We start from the raw sequence: 19,802 nt of genomic DNA, 5'->3' as shown, positions 1-19,802 counted from the left end.
TGTGGATGGTGACCTTGTAGCCTCTTTTTATTATTTTATTGACAGTTTGGTTCTCTTGGACGTCATTCAACATTGAATCCCTGGTGCCTTAAAATGCGCAAGTGCTCTTTGAATAAACTGAATAATTATGTGGCAAATAGGAAAGCCCACCTACTGAAAAAAAAAAAACAGAACTGAAAACAACATTGAATCATATGCAGGCAACTTTATTGTGTTACAGATTACAATAGATAGAAACAAAAGCATTTGCATGATTTAGGATAAAAACCGAAGAAGTTGGTGTTCATATCTCAGCTAACTACTGAACACTTATAACATTGTCACCCATGGGCAGACTATGGGAAGTCTATGTCCTGTTTAGCTCATACCCAAAGTATAATGTTTAACCACCTAACACATTAGGGCCCTAATTCTAACCTTGGCGGACGGCGGAGGCCGTCCGCCAAGGTACCGCCCTCAGAACACCACCGCGGTCGAAAGACCGCTGCGGTGATTCTGAGATTTGCCCTGGGCTGGCGGGCGGCCGCCAAAAGGCCGCCCGCCAGCCCAGGGCAAATCAACCTTCCCACTAGGATGCCGGCTCAGAATTGAGCCGGCGGAGTGGGAAGGTGCCTCTTACGGGGGCCCCTGCGGCACCCCCTACCGCCATCCTGTTCATGTCGGGTTTCCCGCCATGAACAGGATGGCGGTAGGGGGTGTCTGAATCCCCATGGCGGCGGAGCGCGCTCCGCCGCCATGGAGGATTCAATGGGGCAGCGGTAAACCGGCGGGAGACCGCCGGTTTACCCTTTCTGACCGCGGCTGAACCGCCGTGGTCAGAATGCCCTCGGGAGCACCGCCAGCCTGTTGGCGGTGCTCCTGCGGTCATTCGCCCTGGCGGTATTTACCGCCAGGGTTAGAATGACCGCCAAGGTCTGCAGAGGGCTTGATCTGGAAACTGCCTACTACGCAGGGACATGTGTAGGAAAGTACCATCTTGCCTGGCATGTTACCCCCATTTTTCACTGTATATATGTTGTTTTAGTTGTATGTGTCACTGGGACCCTGGTAACCCAGGGCCCCAGTGCTCATAAGTGTGCCTGAATGTGTTACCTGTGTAGTGACTAACTGTCTCACTGAGGCTCTGCTAATCAGAACCTCAGTGGTTATGCTCTCTCATTTCTTTCCAAATTGTCACTGACAGGCTAGTGACCATTTTTACCAATTTACATTGGCTTACTGGAACACCCTTATAATTCCCTAGTATATGGTACTGAGGTACCCAGGGTATTGGGGTTCCAGGAGATCCCTATGGGCTGCAGCATTTCTTTTGCCACCCATAGGGAGCTCTGACAATTCTTACACAGGCCTGCCATTGCAGCCTGAGTGAAATAACGTCCACGTTATTTCAGAGCCATTTACCACTGCACTTAAGTAACTTATAAGTCACCTATATGTCTAACCTTTACCTGGTAAAGGTTAGGTGCAAAGTTACTTAGTGTGAGGGCACCCTGGCACTAGCCAAGGTGCCCCCACATTGTTCAGAGTCAATTCCCTGAACTTTGTGAGTGCGGGGACACCATTACACGCGTGCACTACATATAGGTCACTACCTATATGTGGCTTCACAATGGTAACTCCGAATATGGCCATGTAACATGTCTATGATCATGGAATTGCCCCCTCTATGCCATCCTGGCATAGTTGGCACAATCCCATGATCCCAGTGGTCTGTAGCACAGACCCTGGTACTGCCAAACTGCCCTTCCTGGGGTTTCACTGCAGCTGCTGCTGCTGCCAACCCCTCAGACAGGCATCTGCCCTCCTGGGGTCCAGCCAGGCCTGGCCCAGGATGGCAGAACAAAGAACTTCCTCTGAGAGAGGGTGTGACACCCTCTCCCTTTGGAAAATGGTGTGAAGGCAGGGGAGGAGTAGCCTCCCCCAGCCTCTGGAATTGCTTTGTTGGGCACAGATGTGCCCAATTCTGCATAAGCCAGTCTACACCGGTTCAGGGACCCCTTAGCCCCTGCTCTGGCGCGAAACTGGACAAAGGAAAGGGGAGTGACCACTCCCCTGACCTGCACCTCCCCTGGGAGGTGTCCAGAGCTCCTCCAGTGTGCTCCAGACCTCTGCCATCTTGGAAACAGAGGTGCTGCTGGCACACTGGACTGCTCTGAGTGGCCAGTGCCACCAGGTGACGTCAGAGACTCCTTGTGATAGGGTCCTTCAGGTGTTGCTAGCCTATCCTCTCTCCTAGGTAGCCAAACCCTCTTTTCTGGCTATTTAGGGTCTCTGTCTCTGGGGAAACTTTAGATAACGAATGCAAGAGCTCATCCGAGTTCCTCTGCATCTCTCTCTTCACCTTCTGATAAGGAATCGACTGCTGACCGCCCTGGAAGCCTGCAAACCTGCAACATAGTAGCAAAGACGACTACTGCAACTCTGTAACGCTGATCCTGCCGCCTTCTCGACTGTTTTCCTGCTTGTGCATGCTGTGGGGGTAGTCTGCCTCCTCTCTGCACCAGAAGCTCCGAAGAAATCTCCCGTGGGTCGACGGAATCTTCCCCCTGCAACCGCAGGCACCAAAAAGCTGCATTACCGGTCCCTTGGGTCTCCTCTCAGCACGACGAGCGAGGTCCCTCGAATCCAGCGACTCTGTCCAAGTGACCCCCACAGTCCAGTGACTCTTCAGTCCAAGTTTGGTGGAGGTAAGTCCTTGCCTCACCTCGCTGGGCTGCATTGCTGGGAACCGCGACTTTGCAGCTACTCCGGCCCCTGTGCACTTCCGGCGGAAATCCTTTGTGCACAGCCAAGCCTGGGTCCACGGCACTCTAACCTGCATTGCACGACTTTCTAAGTTGGTCTCCGGCGACGTGGGACTCCTTTGTGCAACTTCGGCGAGCACCGTTTCACGCATCCTCGTAGTGCCTGTTTCTGGCACTTCTCCGGGTACTACCGGCTTCTCGACGTCCCCTCTCTCTGCTGGTCCAATTTGCGACCTCCTGGTCCCTCCTGGGCCTCAGCAGCGTCCAAAAACGCTAACCACATGATTTGCAGCTAGCAAGGCTTGTTAGCGTTCTTTCGGCGGGAAAACACTTCTGCACGACTCTCCACGGCGAGAGGGATCCGTCCACTAAAGGGGAAGTCTCTAGCCCTTTTCGTTCCTGCAGAAACCTCAGCTTCTTCTGTCCAGTAGAAGCTTCTTTGCACCCGCAGCTGGCATTTCCTGGGCATCTGCCCATCTCCGACTTGCTTGTGACTTTTGGACTTGGTCCCCTTGTTCCACAGGTACCCTAGATTGGAAATCCACAGTTGTTGCATTGCTGGTTTGTGTCTTTCCTGCATTATTCCTCTAACACAACTTCTTTGTCCTTAGGGGAACTTTAGTGCACTTTGCACTCACTTTTCAGGGTCTTGGGGACGGTTATTTTTCTAACTCTCACTATTTTCTAATAGTCCCAGCGACCCTCTACAAGGTCACATAGGTTTGGGGTCCATTCGTGGTTCGCATTCCACTTTTGGAGTATATGGTTTGTGTTGCCCCTATCCCTATGTTTCCCCATTGCATCCTATTGTAACTATACATTGTTTGCACTGTTTTCTAAGACTATACTGCATATTTTTGCTATTGTGTATATATATCTTGTGTATATTTCCTATCCTCTCACTGAGGGTACACTCTAAGATACTTTGGCATATTGTCATAAAAATAAAGTACCTTTATTTTTAGTATAACTGTGTATTGTGTTTTCTTATGATATTGTGCATATGACACTAAGTGGTACTGTAGTAGCTTCACACGTCTCCTAGTTCAGCCTAAGCTGCTCTGCTCAGCTACCATTATCTATCAGCCTAAGCTGCTAGACACCCTATACACTAATAAGGGATAACTGGGCCTGGTGCAAGGTGCAAGTACCCCTTGCTACTCACTACAAGCCAGTCAAGCCTCCTACAACATGTACTGGTGCTTTAAATACCGAACTCTTGGTCAGAGCAAGGCATAAAATTCAGAGGTACCTGACACTTCTTTCAGCTCAAAGGTCAGAATATATGAGTCTCCACTGAGTCCAAGGACAACGGTAAGTGACGTTTAAAATTCAAGGAGAGATGTCTCTTTTGGTCTTTTAATTTAAGACAACAAGGACAGAGATACTTAACAGTGATTTTATTTCAAGGCAGAGATATTTCAAATGAATTTCCATGTATTTAGAGCAAAAGACTTGATACACCAAGTGTAAAGTGCCTGCCGCCAACACCCATTGAAATGGAAACATCTTCCACCCACCAACTCCAATTCATCAGTGCCTAAGCAAAGTTCAAGGAATTAAACATGACTTAGAGAGAATATGTTACCCCTCTTACATAAAATCAGATATGTCTAGTTCCATGTTACTTGAACCTTTCACAGTACTTGCCCCTGCTTTTACAACCTCATCGATGGCCTTCTTTTCTTCTGCTGGTAAGGGTGGGATAGCTGCACCCAGCTGGCAATTGATTTCCTCAACTCTTCCTTCTAAACTAATGTCAAACTCTTGTTTTTTTGAGATCACCAGGTCTTGGATTGACTTTTGAGCCTCTGTACAACCACTTTGTAGCTTCTCGCGCTCGATCTGGAACTCTGGGTTTGAGGGAGTCATGGTGAGCAGTCTTCCTAAAGCGCTTACTCGGTCCATCAGGTAGCGCTGGGATACCTCACAGTAGGTAGACGAGATCATGTTGACTAAGTGGGCAATGTTGCTGACTTTGAATGCTTGGTTGTACAACATGTCCTTCACAAAGGCTTCAGAAGAATAGTTGGGAATGCTCTGCACCGATTTGGCAGACTGCACTAATTCATTGACATCTTTTGAGAGGCAAGACTCAATGAGGTTGGTTATCATCTGAAAGAAGCGGATCATCTTCTCCCACTGCTCCTTCACCTTGCCCAGGGCATCCAGGCCTTTGATGAGCATATTTTTGGCAGTTTCAAAATCAATCTTCTCCAGTTTATGGCTCCTCATTTCAACCAGGATCAATGTTAGTTTGTCATTTTCTTTTTTGAGGTTCTCGAAGGATTCCTTGAACGTGTCCTCAGTTCTTTGTAATTGAAGAAGGGATTGTTTTACTCGTGCCTGTGCCATTTGTGCAGTTTGAGTGCCAATGCCAACACGGCCTTGAGTGCTGGCTGCATTTGGTGGTTTTTGCTGTAAAGGCTGAGAATCAGTTGCTGATTTACAATGGGAATCAACTTTTAGTGACCTGCTAATTACTGAGTTTAACTTTTGAGCAAGTAGTTTCAAGTGGCTTTCGTCTGTTTTATTAGATAATGCAGCAGTTTCCAAGTCTTCACAAACAGTGATAACAGACTGTAAAACAGCATCCATTATTGTTTGTACTTTACACTCATCTTCATCAGCTATATCCTCTTTCAAAGACAATGCCAGTCCTTTTACATAGTTTGTGGTCACTGACTGTTCTCTCTCATCATAAACAACCTTCATGTTAATAGTTTCCTTCGAACTGCCGAAGACCTTTCGAAGTGCTTCTGTGATAGCTGTCATCTGATTGGACTTGGAGCAAATATTTTTGGTCGCCTGAGTGGACTTCACATTACTTGTGTCAGCAGCGCCAGCGGGTCTATCTGTATCAGTGCTGCTGGGTACAACGTTGTTTGAAGAGAAAGACAGTGCGTCAAGAATGCCACCCACATAATTAGCAGACAGGGTGTCCCACACAGAGGGCACGTTTTTCACAGCGTTTTTATAAGCTTCTGAAGCATCGTTTAGTTGTGTTTGAGTAAACTTCTTGAACTCCTCTGCCATTTGCAAAGATTTGTTTGCAGATGCTTCTCTTACAGCGAGCTGCTCCAGCGCGATCTTCACATCGGTCAGCTTCTTCTCGTAGCCCTTCTTGGAGTTCAGGCAAGCTTCAAGCACCTCCTGGATTAGATGAATGGTGCTAGCAAAGCTTGCCTCCACAGACTGAGCCAAGGATGTGCATTCATTGGACACACTGAGAAAAGCCTGTAGGCGCTGTGGGAGCAAGGCATTAACAATTGTAGTTTTCTGGAAGAGAATTTTGACTATGTCTCTAGTGGCACCAGGCATGGAACCTGTGAGGAGCCTGATCTGATCCATGTTTTTGTTTGCTGTGCTGAAGGAAACCCAGGCTTTATTGCAAACCTGCATTAGGGTGGCAGCAAAGGACTCTGGGTATTTCATGTGTGTAAAGCCTTTTTCTGGTGGATTCAGGTTGATAGAGAAGTCACCACCGGCTGATGAAATGGCTGCCAGCTCTCCTAGAATAGCAATCGAGATGGGTGCGGGCATCAGGAACTCTTCCCAGTTGGCGTACGGTTTCATTGTTATCTCGGTTTGCTGCCTGACCTTTTCAGCTTTTGTGACGCTCCTGAATGCATCGTTGAAATTAGCAGCTGATGTTGTACAGTCAACTTCCCTCTTGAATCCTAGAGAAAATGCATTCCAGAAAATGTTGTTAAAATTAAGTTAGTGACCATCACAGAGAATACAATGCCTAACAACACAAATCCAGAGCAAAATATGTCCAGTTGGAGGGGTTAGCACATCCATTCAGTCATTTAATCCCAGCAAAGGTAATCTGCTGCTCAGCTAATCTCTCTCACAGAACCAGACTTCACATGTAGGACAACAGCAACAAGGTTCATCATTTCAAAAGATCTTTATTTGGTACAAATTTAACCTTTTCTCTAAACCGCGTAACAACAACAAACCGTGGACAGAGGAAGGATGTACACACGTCATTATATAACATAAATATCTAGATCAATCTATTGACTTTTATGTAATGGAGATGGTAGAGAGAGCAATCTCTTCCGGGTGACACGAGTGCACTTCCTGTCCCATGGCTGCTCCCTCTCTGATGCCTTATTTCATGAATGAATATGTCCTGACTGAAATAATGGACTACTGGAATATGTAAGTGTAACCCTCACATCAGTTATTGTAGCAGTGAAGGTGAGATGCTGCTGCTAGGAGATTGCAACTACGAGGTCACCACAATGTCAAAAACAGTTAAAGCCACCAGTAGACGTGGGCATCCTCAGAGAAGATCGATATATAGCAGATATGGAAAAAATACCAATACACACAGGCACACTAGACACAGACACGGTTTTACTCCTTTATGTTAGCCCCCCAAGCCATGGCTTTACACCCATGGATGAGCTCTGCCATGCGTCCATAGACCCGCACGCATGCAGTTTTTACTCCTTTATGTTAGCCCCCCAAGCCATGGCTTTACACCCATGGATGAGCTCTGCTATGCGTCCATAGACCTGCACACATGTGTTTTTACTCCTTTATGTTAGCTCCCCAAGCCAAGCCTTTGCACCCATGGATGGGCTCTGCCATTCGTCCATAGACCTGCACACATGTGTTTTTACTCCTTTATGTTAGCTTCCCAAGCCATGGCTTTGCACACATGGATGAGCTCTGCCATGCGTCCATAGACCCGCACACATGTGTTTTTACTCCTTTATGTTAGCCCCCCAAGCCATGGCTTCGCACACATGGATGAGCTCTGCTATGCGTCCATAGACCCGCACACATGCGGTTTTACTCCTTTATGTTAGCTCCCCAAGCCATGGCTTCGCACACATGGATGAGCTCTGCCATGCGTCCATAGACCCGCACACATGCGTTCTTACTCCTTTATGTTAGCTCCCCAAGCCAAGCCTTTGCACACATGGATGAGCTTTGCCATTCGTCCATAGACCCGCACACATGTGTTTTTACTCCTTTATGTTAGCTCCCCAAGCCAAGCCTTTGCACACATGGATGAGCGGTGCCATGCGTCCATAGACCAGCACACATGTGTTTTTACTCCTTTATGTTAGCCCCCCAAGCCATGGCTTCGCACACATGGATGAGCTCTGCTATGCGTCCATAGACCCGCACACATGCGGTTTTACTCCTTTATGTTAGCCCCCCCAAGCCATGGCTTCGCACACATGGATGAGCTCTGCTATGCGTCCATAGACCGGCACACATGCGTTCTTACTCCTTTATGTTAGCCCCCCCAAGCCATGGCTTCGCACACATGGATGAGCTCTGCTATGCGTCCATAGACCCGCACACATGCGGTTTTACTCCTTTATGTTAGCTCCCCAAGCCATGTCTTTACACCCATGGATGAGCTCTGCCATGCGTCCATAGACCCGCACACATGTGTTCTTACTCTTTTATGTTAGCCCCCCAAGCCATGGCTTTACACACGGATGAGCTCTGCCATGCGTCCATAGACCCGCACACATGCGGTTTTACTCCTTTATGTTAGCCCCCCAAGCCATGGCTTTACATCCATGGATGAGCTCTGCCATGCTTCCATAGAGCAGCACACATGCATGTTTACTCATGTTAGCTCCCCAAGCCATGGCTTTGCACACATGGATGAGCTCTGCCATTCGTCCATAGACCCGCACACATGTGTTTTTACTCCTTTATGTTAGCCCCCCAAGCCATGGCTTTACACCCATGGATGAGCTCTGTCATGCGTCCATAGACCAGCACACATGCAGTTTTACTCATGTTAGCTCCCCAAGCCATGGCTTTACACACGGATGAGCTCTAATCTGTGGCCCCGGGGCCCTCATTTAACTGACGCTAAAGGGCAACACTTTCTGCTGTGTCACGTTACTAAAAGCAGTAATGTCACAGCTTCAAGCCTGTTTTAAGCAGGTGAAAGGCGAGTGTGGAAAAACAGGCTGCAGGAACATGTTGTTTTTATAACTCTTGGTGGGGATGAGATGCCCTGCAAACCTTCTTGCTCTGGGGGGAGAAGATGTCTGATAGAGTCACGACCTCTGTTGTCACTTCATGACGTCACTGTTTCTCTTGACATAGGTCAGACTCCTGTCTCAGATAACTTACTGTAAATGGCAACTGGGCCAGAATAGGAACTCCCCAGGATGGACAGCGTGATGGCCAGCGAGTACATTAGTGTTCGGGGACCCATGGTGCTGGGTCTGGGGGAACTGCTAGCCAGGTCTTCTTCCTGCATAGGACGGCAGAGAAATACCATTTATCACTTATGTTGAAAAGAAAGACAACTTCAAACTTTAATTATCTGAAGCTACGAGTAGCAAGAACAACCTTGTGGCTAAAATTTGGAAACTTGAAAATGTTTCATACAAAGGGACTGGAGTTTGCACTAACTCGGCCCATCCATTCCCCAAAGAGCTCCAGTATCCAGATTAGAGTTTGAACACCTACCCAGCACTGCCATAGTCAAGTACCTGAGAAGCTTTGTTTCCTAGTTGAACAGAGGGTATTTGCAGTTTACTCCTGCACTGCTGCCACGCTGGACAGGCCATGACAGAAAACTCTTCTCCGTTTACAGGCGGAGTTTTCAATACCCACTTACCTCCCTGCCTGTGTCTGCTGTGAGGAGTTATAGAGTTGCAGTGTAAACTGCTATGATGAGAGGAGGGGTTGTCCAGTGCTGTCTGCTTCGGTCTACGACCTGACACTGGAGTTGTGATAAAAGACAAAGCCCACATAGCAGTTAGAGTTGAGGCCGGTCTTGCGGTTCAGATATTCTCTGTCTCCCTTTTCCCAGTGACAGCATCTGTGAGAGACCGCCCCTGGCCCAGCTCCTCTTTAAAGAATAGGGGCCAGATTTAAGGAGGCCCTAGCGCCACCTTCAGCCACATTAGCGTTATTTTTTTTATGCTAATGTGGCGTTAAGGTGGCAAAAACGCTGGGCCATATTTACAAAGTGGTGCAATGCACCATTGTGCCACTTTTTAAACCTGTGCGCCACATTATGCCTGCACCAGGCATAATGTATGCAAGAGGGGTCTTCTGGCGTTAGGATGCCCATAAAAAGGGCGCAGTAGAATCTATGGGATTCCACTGCACCATTTCTAACGTCATTTTTAACGCCTGTCTAAGGCGGGCATTAAATGAGGCTCCCATTGTTTTCAATGGGCCTCCTGTCACTTTGCAATATTGTTGGCGTTAATCCTGCAAAGCACCAAACTAGAGGCAAAATTTACTAGTTCCCTAACGTGTGCCATGGTGCTCCGTAAAATAAATATGGTGCACACATGGTGGCGTTAAGGGGGCACAATGGGGTACCACTTTTCATAAATTTGCCCCTAGATGGCTCCAAGGAGATGACCCACTGTTCCAACATAACAAAACCACTACTCCATCTGTTAGCTGTTTGACATCTATATCTACTTATTATAGTTCGAGCAAATCAGAGAGAGCAACTTCTCTGGTAGCAATATACCTATTTTCAGCTTACCAAGGTCTTACAGCGGCTTAAAGCTGACGCATTGCTCACCATAGTTCAACCTATTGTCACTCTCATTTGCTTTCTTCTTGTTCAATGGTTGGCCTGGTCCAGCTTGTGTTTGTTCCTCTCTTATAGCATTGGCTATCCTTTCGCTGATCACTTTCAGGAGAGCTACATTTTTATTTTTGCTTAAGCTCTCCACTAGACTGCATGTATTTTCCACCTGTCTTTCTCTTCCTCCCACTCCATGTTGCTCCCTCTTCTCCATCTGCTTTTCTCCTCTCTCGTGCTTAGATGTCTCTTTTCTTCTTGCCTCAGCACTCCACAATGCATTTATTTTCCAGCTGTCTCCTTTGTGTGTTTCTCAACCCCACCAACTGTTGTTGTACCTCATCCGAGTGCTTCTCTCTCCCCGCACTGCTCTCTCACCTTTTTTTTGTTTCCCTCCCATATCCCTCCCTCTGCGTTGCCCTCTCTTACCTCTCTGTTCTCTCCCTTTTGTGCTTCTCCCCTCCTCCCTCCATGTTTTGCTTTACCCCCACCAATCCTCCACCTCAACCTCTCAAGAGCTGTGACACTTTTTTTAAATGGCATTGTGATGCTAAAAATCAAAATTTTTAAATTTACAGAGCCAAGTGTCGTCTGCTTTTTCAATCAGTAAAAAATAAACAAATGGCGTCTGCATCATACCATTGATGTGCACATACGTTGTAAAGCACATGCATGTCAGTGGAATAATGGGGCCACCATTACACCTTTATTTATTTATTGACACTGGTGCACATGGTCCTGACCACCACTTAAAGAAATTTGCAAAGGTGAGACCCACTGCTTTTGCCAATGCTTATTTTCATAAAAGGTAGCTGACTCTACGCAGCGGTCCCCAAATGTTTGACTCCTAGGGCCCCTACTGAATCACTACTGGAAGCTGGGACCCCTAAGCTGTTTGTACGATTTAAAATTCTAACATTAAAACAGTAATTCACAAAAAAAACATAAACAAGTACACACCAAATATTCGAATTACTAAATAAATAATTATTTCAAAACATGTTAATGGGAAGATTGGCACTGCATCACGGCGACTAACTTTCAATGTTTGGTTTTATTTAAGAAAGCTGAATCATCATGTCAGATTCTACATTTGTCAAGCGATTTCTGTTTTTATTTTTAAGGTACATACGATCTGAGAAAGCTTTTTAACATAAACATGTGGTAGGGGTAAGGAAGTAAAACCATAAGGCCTCTCATCTCTCCAAAGCCTCTATGTCAAATGTAATTCATTTATTTTATAGCGCCTCTCATACCAGTGTAGGGTGTCAGAGCACTTTACAGGGGACTACAAGGTGTAGGATTCACATGTCATCCACACTGGTAGGCATTTTCTAAGAGTGCTTGGTCTAGAGAAGCACAAACTCAGGATTCAGAAAATAACACAGTGGTTAGCATTGGCTTTAATAATAAGAAGGTATTTCTACGCAAGCAAACCTTTTTTAGCAGCATAGGGAAAATTAAAGGGAAAAAAACATAACTTTCTAATTTGTGCCATGCAGTTTGCATGCAGCTCTTTGATGGCAGTTCATAGCTCAATGTGCTAGATTACGATTGTAATTTATGAAATGCACAGCAACAAAATAATCTTTGTGACAAAAGTAGTAACCCACTGTGCTATGCACATAAAATACTGTTCCTTGCACAATTCAGGTTCTTTGCAGCAGGCATATTAACCATCTGCGCTACCTTAGTAAAGTCGAAACTGCCACTAGACAAACTTCCCTCTCTCTCTAGCAGTTACATAAATCACCAGAGTATTCTTGATGCTTTTATTGTTGTCCAGATCTCTCATCTTTGTCAATGTTTTTTTAGCCATGTTTTACAGTAGCACAGCTGCTCGGTAGCATGGTTAAATGAAAGAAAAAAGTGCAATGATGTAGACATCACTAGCTGCTATATTGTGCTTTTAATTTGTTTTTTTTTTTACTTTCAACCATGCTGTACTGCAGCCACGCAGCTGTACAACATTGCAAGAAAAGATTGAAAAAACAAATAGTAGAGCATGGTAGAAACAAAAAAAAGCACCATATTAGGGTGTTGTAGCCCTTTTCATTTATACTTTTAGGCATGCTATATAACATAACTTAAAGAAACATTGACACAGCCAATAGATCTTGCACAGATGAGACCTACTGGCTTTGGCATTTTTTTAAACAATGTGTATACAACACAAACTTGGTTCAAGGGCATTGCAGTGCTTTACATGAGCTCAATGTCACATTAATTTTTTTGTTTTTTAGGTACCAGATTTGAAGCAATATACCCAGAATCACAGAATGTTGAGCTGATGCGCTGGAAATGGAACCTGGTTCCCCATTTCCTGACTACAGAATGATAATTTTGCAGAGGGAGTGCTGTTGCATTCATAGACCTTGCAGCCAAGGGGGAATCTAGTTTTAATTGGTAGCATGGGTGATAAGAAGCATGTTGGAGGTGTTTAACAGTTGCTTTGTGCAACACCTGTAGGAGGTTGGCATGGTTTGTAGTGGGTACCTAAGGTACTTACACCTTATAACAGGTTCAATTATCCCTCATTAGTGAAGTATAGTCAGTGTCTAGAAGCCAGGCTGTCCAGGGGTAGTGTGGATGAGCAACCACGGTCTAACTAGGAGACATGCAAAGCTCATGCAATACCACTGTAGTCACACAGTACTCACACACATGAAAGAAAATACTTTATTTTAATGACACAAATGATGTAAATACCATAGAGACTATACTCTCTTAGGATGTAAGTAATACACAAATTATATACACTATACACTAGTATGCAGAAATAGCTGTAAAAACAATTAGAAAGCAATGCAAATAGTGAAAATCACAACAGACAGAAATGGACCTGGAGGAACACAAACCATATACTAAGAAAGTGGAATGCGAACGTCGGTTTCCCACCAAGGCAAGTGTAGTGTGTAGAGGGTCACTGGGAGTATTAGACAACCCCAAAGGTGAGTAATAGAACCCGCCCCAGAGTCCAGGAAAGCAGCAGTAAATCACAGTAACTTTCCTAGAACCCACAAGAACATGAGAAAGAAGATTATGCAAGAACCAGAAGAGACTGCAAGACACTAATGATGGATTCCTGGTCCTGAAGACCTGTGGAAGAAGGGGACCAAGTCCAAGAAGCACTGAAGAGTCCAGGGAGAACAGGAGCCCCTGCTAAGCCAGTTGAAGGTGCAAAAGAAGAACCACTGGTGAAGAACAACAGTCAGTACTGCACCAAAGAAAATGGATTTGGGTTCCTAGTTGGTGCAGATGATGCCCCACGCCAGATGGAAGATTGCAGTCTGGTTTGCGTCACTGGAGTCTGCCAACAAGCCTTGGCACACTCAAAGCTCGCGGTTAGCAGAAAATGGTGCTGCCCAGGACCAGGAAGGACCTGGTGGACTCTACTCACTCAGATGCTCCCAGAGTTACCTGACAACTTGGAATCCAAGATGGCAAAACCCAGGGACCCTCTGCAGGAGCTCTGAGCACCACCCTTGGGGTGGTGATCGACAGGGGAGTGGTCACTCCCCTTTCCTTTGTCCAGTTTTTGCGCAAGAGCAGGGACTGGGGGTCCCTGAACCGGTGTAGACTGGACTATGCAAGGAGGGCACCATCAGTGCCCTTCAAAGCATTTCCAGAGGCTCTGGGAGGCTACCCCTCCCATGCCTGTAACACCTATTTCCAAAGGGGGAGGGTGTAACACCCCTCTCCCAAATTCACATGGGAAATTCTTTGTTCTGTTTTTCTGGGCTCGAGCTGCTTGAGCAACAGGAGGGCAGAAACCTGTCTGAGAGGTGGCAGCAGCTGGGGATGCCTGGAAAACCACAGAAGGCTATAATGGCAGTCCCGGGGGTCCTCTAAGGAGCCCCAGAGTGCATGGAATCATACAACCAATGCTTGCAAAAGCCTTGGTGTATGATTCCAACATGTTTGTTACCAAACATGCCCATATTTGGAGTTACCATTGTGAAGCTGTACACAGGTAGTGACCTATGTATAGTGCACGTGAAAATTGGCATTCCGCACTCACGAGCTCTGGGAAAATACTCCTGGACGACGAAGGGCACACCTGCTAGTGCAGGGGTGCCCTCACACACAGTTTCTCTGCACCCAGCCTTCAGGGTTGGAAGGCCTGGTATTTGGGTGATTTATAAGTGTCCTGGTGCAGTGTAAATGGCAGTGAAAGGGTGCATGTACCATTTCACAGGCTGCAAAGGCAGTCCTGCAGAAGCCTTGGTATGGGTTCCCTATTGGTGGCAAAAGAAATGCTGCAGCCCATAGGGATCCCCTGGAACCCCAATGCCCTGGGTACATAGGTACCATATACTAGGGAGTTATAGGGGGTGACCAGTATGCCCATTTGGGATGAAATACTGGGTTACCAGCATGCAGTGACAGAATTTAGAGGATAGAGCGCATAGGCACTGGGGTCCTGGTTAGCAGGATCCCAGTGACACAGTCAAACACACTGACATCAGGCAGAAATTGGGGGTAACATGCCAAAAAGAGGGTACTTTCCTACACAACCTCCTCCCAAATGAGGGACAATAAGGCTAACCTTGCCCAGATGAGTCTTCATTGCCCAAGTGGAAATATCTGGAGAGTCTATCTGCCTTGGAGTGGTTACTCCCAGGTGTATGTTTCACTATAAAGTTCTTCCTCTATGCTACTTTTCTAGGAACGGATGTCAAAGGGGAGCAACCAAAGGAGGATGCAACTATTTACCCTACCTCTCTCTGTACAATGGCTTTAATGTGGACATGACATGTAGGACTGCATCTTTAGTAACCTACTTTCCTGTCAAACTGCTCATGTTCTTGCCAGATTTCAGCCACCCACTAACTCTTGAAAAGGTGGAGAGCGGGCGGTGCTGAGGATATTTCCTTAAAGTTTTTTTTAACATATCAATTTCTTTGAGATTAAAGATGTTTGGGAGAAAACCCATCAAATATTTGTGATACCTTAACAAAAAGAAAGAGAGAGAAATCACAAGGAATTAGCTCTATTATACTCATGTGCTCCGAAAGAGTTTCCTTCAAGTTTCTGTGGATGTTAAGAAAGCGAATGCTTTTAAAATGAAAGGTACATGTATATGGGATGGAAGCACTGAGGAGCACCTCCTAGGAAGGGAGAAGGGCTGACCACACACCTGAGGCACTGGCTGAACAAGTTATTAACAATCCAGGGCTCTCCTTGCCTCAGGGAACCCCAGGTATAGAGAACACCAATGCCACACCCCTTCCATCTGACTGAATTCTTGAAAAGGATCTAAACTTTCTGGTGTTTTATGAAGCATACAAAAACCGTACACAGATATTTATAATACATCAGGCAGGTTGGATCCTTGGTACGAGGCATGTGGGCTGGGAGACACTACTCTCCTGTTTGTGCCGCAAGAGGATTGCAATTTGGACTCAATAAAGTTTGTGGTTGAGGGATGCACAGGCATGAAAACTCTGACAGGATAGCTTCAAGCTGCCTGCAGTAAACCTCTGCCCCTATTATCCTTCTGTGTCCTACACTCCCAGGCCATGGTGTATAAACTGTTTTTAAATATCACCCCCTAGCCATATGAAATAACTGTAGTGTAATGCAAAAGGTTTGGTTTGCAATAGGTTTGGTTTTCCTTATGTTCAACTACCGTACTGCAGTGGAGTTTTGGACACAAGGCCTCCCTCAATGGTGTGCAACTTGACTCAGCTGCTTGAAAACATCCTGTAGGCATTAAAGTATTGGTGTATAACAGTTTATGACCATATCGAACAACAGACAATCCAAGGAGCGCAGCAGACTCAGAGGGCAGGAGCTGCAGCATTGAAATGCTGGGCGTGCACAGATTATTGCAATTTATGGATGAAAGAAGAAATAGTACCCAAATCACCAAGCTGCCAGTGGAACAACACTAATTAAAACAAATTAATCTGTGCTTGGTCCATGCGCCAAAGACTGAAACAGAAGTGACATTTTGCATGCAATGGCCAATTAGGGAGGTTTTAGAGAAGAGTGATGTGAGGCCAACAAATGGTGAGCCAAAGGTGGGCTCCAAGCCCTTTCTATTATACAACAGAGCCTCGCGAGTGAGATGCATGAGCCAGCGCATGCACTTGCAGGCTCGACCCTAAACACACAGCAAGAGGCCCCAGCTGGAGAAGTGCCTTCCTGCCGGCCCAGGCCTGCAGATCCCCTGAGAATGTGTCACGGTCCGCTGGGGGTCCGCGGACCACTGGTTGGGAACGACATGCAGGCAGCAGCAGCTTTCAGCAGTCCAATGGGCAGGTCTCAGAACATGGCCTGGTAGTCCCTGGAGCTGCTCCTTCTGTGTATTAATTGTTAATGCAGACAAATATCAGAAATGTGTGGCCAAAATAGTCTAATTCATGATAAACACCTGTCATGAAAGAGGGAGTGAGGCCACAAATCCAGCCCCTGTGCTTGGAAGGGCTTGTTGTTTTAGTTTGCATCTGCACACCTCTACCATGTGGTACAATGCTGCAATGAGAGCAGTTCAGATGTCTGCATCCCCACACCTCTAAACACAAGCTAGTCATGAGCTCCTGAGGGTTCAGAACATGTTTCCTTTCTAGATGCAATGCGTAAGCTGAGTGGTGCAATGCAGAAGTGGCATGCCTCCCTCCTTTCTCAAGTGCGCCTACCTGAGTGGAACAAGATGTTCACCAGGCACAGATTTCAAAATATCTGTCTAGGGATGAGCAGTGCACTGGAATCTACACCTATTGTGCCCCCTCGGGTATCCCCACAGTAGTATCTTTGGCACCAGGAGCTGATGTTTATGTGCACAAAACAACTTGTGCAATTTCAGACAATTTTGCACATTTCCTGATTTGCTGTGCACAAACAGGCCAAAAGTCATTGTTTTCCTTGATGTGCTATTTTAAGCCAGCTGCAAAAGTTCACAAATAAAATCTAGACACAGGGAACCTACGATACATGGGGATTATGTGGGCTGGTTGGGCAATCCAAACCAAGAATTAAAGGATCTGAAGTTTTTGAATTACATGGTAAAGGACGCAAAAAGTAGGCATTAATATGATACGTTTTTACACATTATTCATTATGCAGCCAGCTGCGGATGTATGGGCATGAACAGTGTGTGTACTAACAATAGGGGTGAGGATGTGCACATTAACTTTATTTGTTTGCTCTGTATTGTGCCAGGCACACAGTCCTGTGGCCACTTCAGCACACTTTTGCCCTCACAGACAATCAACCACTCAGTCACACTTCAATTATTTATTTATTTTTGCTGTTTTATAGCACTAACTTGGCCCAAGGGCATCACTGCACTTTACATGAGGATTAGGCAGTGTACATCACAGCCAGATGTTGTTACTTTTTCTTTTTTTAAAGGCAGAGAGGCTAAGGGTCTGATTTAGATCGTGGCAGATGGGAATACTTTGTCGCAAACATGATGGATAGCTCATCCGCTGTGTTACGATTCCATTTTATCATATGACGATTGTAATATAGCGGATGGGATATCTGTCACGTTTGTGATAGAGTATTCCCTCCATCACGATCTAAGTCAGGCCCTATGTGATTTGCTTACAATCACAAGATGTTGAACCGGGGACAGAGCTTCCAACCTGGGGCCAGATGTACTAAGCATTTTAACAGTTGCAAACTCTCCATTACGATATTTCCTACTATTAAAATGCTTTTTTATGTATTAATCCTATTGCTGGAGTCAGTAAGTCAAAAAGATGTTTGCTAAAAGTAAGAAGTGGTTTAGGGACCACTGCCATATCTTACACAAACAAAAAAATAAACTGTTGTTTTAAACACTTCTGTTTCCAGTAAGGAATACAGGCCGCATAAGTACGAAAGTACAACTGCTCTCTGTCTAAATGGTATTGATGACTGATTTATCCATGATTGACTTATTTGATTTACTAGTAAGTCCCTAGTACAGTGCACCATATGTGCCCAGGACCTGTAAATCAAATGTGACTACTGGGCCTGCAGCACTGATTGTGCCACCCACATTAGTAGCCTTGTAAACATGTCTCAGACCTGCCACTGCAGGGTCTGTGTGTGCAGTTTTTACCAGCCACTTCGACCTGGCAAGTGCTCCCACTTGCCAAGCCCAAACCGTCCCTTTTACTACATATCAGTCACCCATAAGGTAAGCCCTAGGCAGCCCCATAGGCAGGATAAAGTGTATGTAAAAGGTAGGACATGTACTGATGTGTTTTACATGTCCGGATAGTGAAATACTGCTAAATTTGTTTTTCACTATTGCAAGGCCTGTCTCGCCCATAGGTCAACATGGGGACTGCCTTTAAATATATTTTAAGTGCAGTTTACCTTTGGGAGCAGAAGAAGATTTGGAGATTGGGGTCTCTGAACTCACAATTTAAAAATACATCTTTTCATGACGCTTGTTTTAAATTGTAAGTTTGGAAATGCCACTTTTAGAAAGTGAGCAGTTTCTTGCATAACCATTCTGTGCCTAGCCTGGCTGTGGAATACATGACTGGGTCGAGATGATAGTTGGGTTGTTTGTGAATTCACTCTAGACCGTCAAACCTGATGCTAAACCTTTGCAAATCTGCCCTCAAGTGTCCTGTTTTGTAAAAATCAGGGGCAGGAGAGTTATTACATTCCTCTTGTTAGCTGTGTGTGCTGCTGGAAACGTTTTACAATTTACAAGTTCATTGAAAGATTCTTACAGGACACGTTTTCCACATAAAAGAAAGGTTAGCAGTTTAAGGCCCATATTTATACCTTTTTTGCACCGCATTTGCGTCATTTTTTCACACAAAAGCGGCGCAAACTTACAGAATACTATTATATTTTGAAAGTTTGCGCTGCTTTTGCGTCAAAAAATGACACAAATGCGGCGCAAAAAAGTATAAATATGGGCCTAAGTGTCTCTCCAAACATTTGTTCTAATTAAAATTTCTTCTTTTGCTGCAGATTTCTCATATAATAGCATTTAGCAGAGATTTCCTGCTGAGGCATCTGCTTTTTTATCAATTCAAACAACACAAAGTTTCAAAGAGAAGAAACCTTCGAATAACTTTTCTGCTCACCTCTGTCTAATGACTCGGTGTCAGGTCAGGACACGTCCCGGCTGTCTTCCCTCAGCACGGGAGGGATCTCCCTCTCTCGGTGAGTGAATGTCGGGTCTCACCACTGTCTGCTGCCCTCTTCTGCCAGCTCAGGTGGGCTCTCTCCCACTTGGTGATTGATGCTGGAGGAGAGCTCGCTCTAGATATAGAACCTTCAATGCAAATTAGGGGGAAGGTCTGGGAGGAAAAACTGTTTCCACAGACCCCAAGCCATCAATCACCCGCAGCGCGCCACCAGCCAGTAAAGAATCGTGGCAAATATTTGTGAGCAAAAATGCTGTTTTATCACGTTTAGGCTTGTTATGCGCAGCTGCGATTCAAATGTAAAAAAATCCAAAATAGTCTAGCACATAATATTACTGTTAGCAGTGACACACCTGTGCACTAAATACTACTTACCCCTTACAATAGTAGGTGCACTCTCTAAAC

At 45.7% G+C, this 19,802-nt stretch overlaps 1 protein-coding gene across 1 annotated transcript; it reads right to left on the bottom strand.

Annotated features, from left to right (window-relative positions):
• Nucleotides 1-4,129: 4,129 nt before the first annotated feature.
• On the bottom strand, nt 4,130-19,505 carry LOC138251258 (uncharacterized). Its single transcript, XM_069205636.1, has 3 exons — nt 19,335-19,505; nt 8,868-8,991; nt 4,130-6,424 (listed from the first exon to the last, which is right to left on the bottom strand). Exons 2-3 carry the CDS (start codon nt 8,950-8,952, stop codon nt 4,338-4,340), a joined length of 2,172 nt encoding a protein of 723 aa, XP_069061737.1. The 5' UTR covers nt 8,953-8,991; nt 19,335-19,505; the 3' UTR covers nt 4,130-4,337.
• Between the last annotated feature and the right edge of the window lie 297 nt (nt 19,506-19,802).

This window comes from Pleurodeles waltl, chromosome 1_2, assembly GCF_031143425.1.
Source record: "Pleurodeles waltl isolate 20211129_DDA chromosome 1_2, aPleWal1.hap1.20221129, whole genome shotgun sequence".
In the NCBI taxonomy this organism is placed as follows: Eukaryota; Metazoa; Chordata; class Amphibia; order Caudata; family Salamandridae; genus Pleurodeles; species Pleurodeles waltl.
This window is presented reverse-complemented; position numbering and strand designations above follow the sequence as displayed.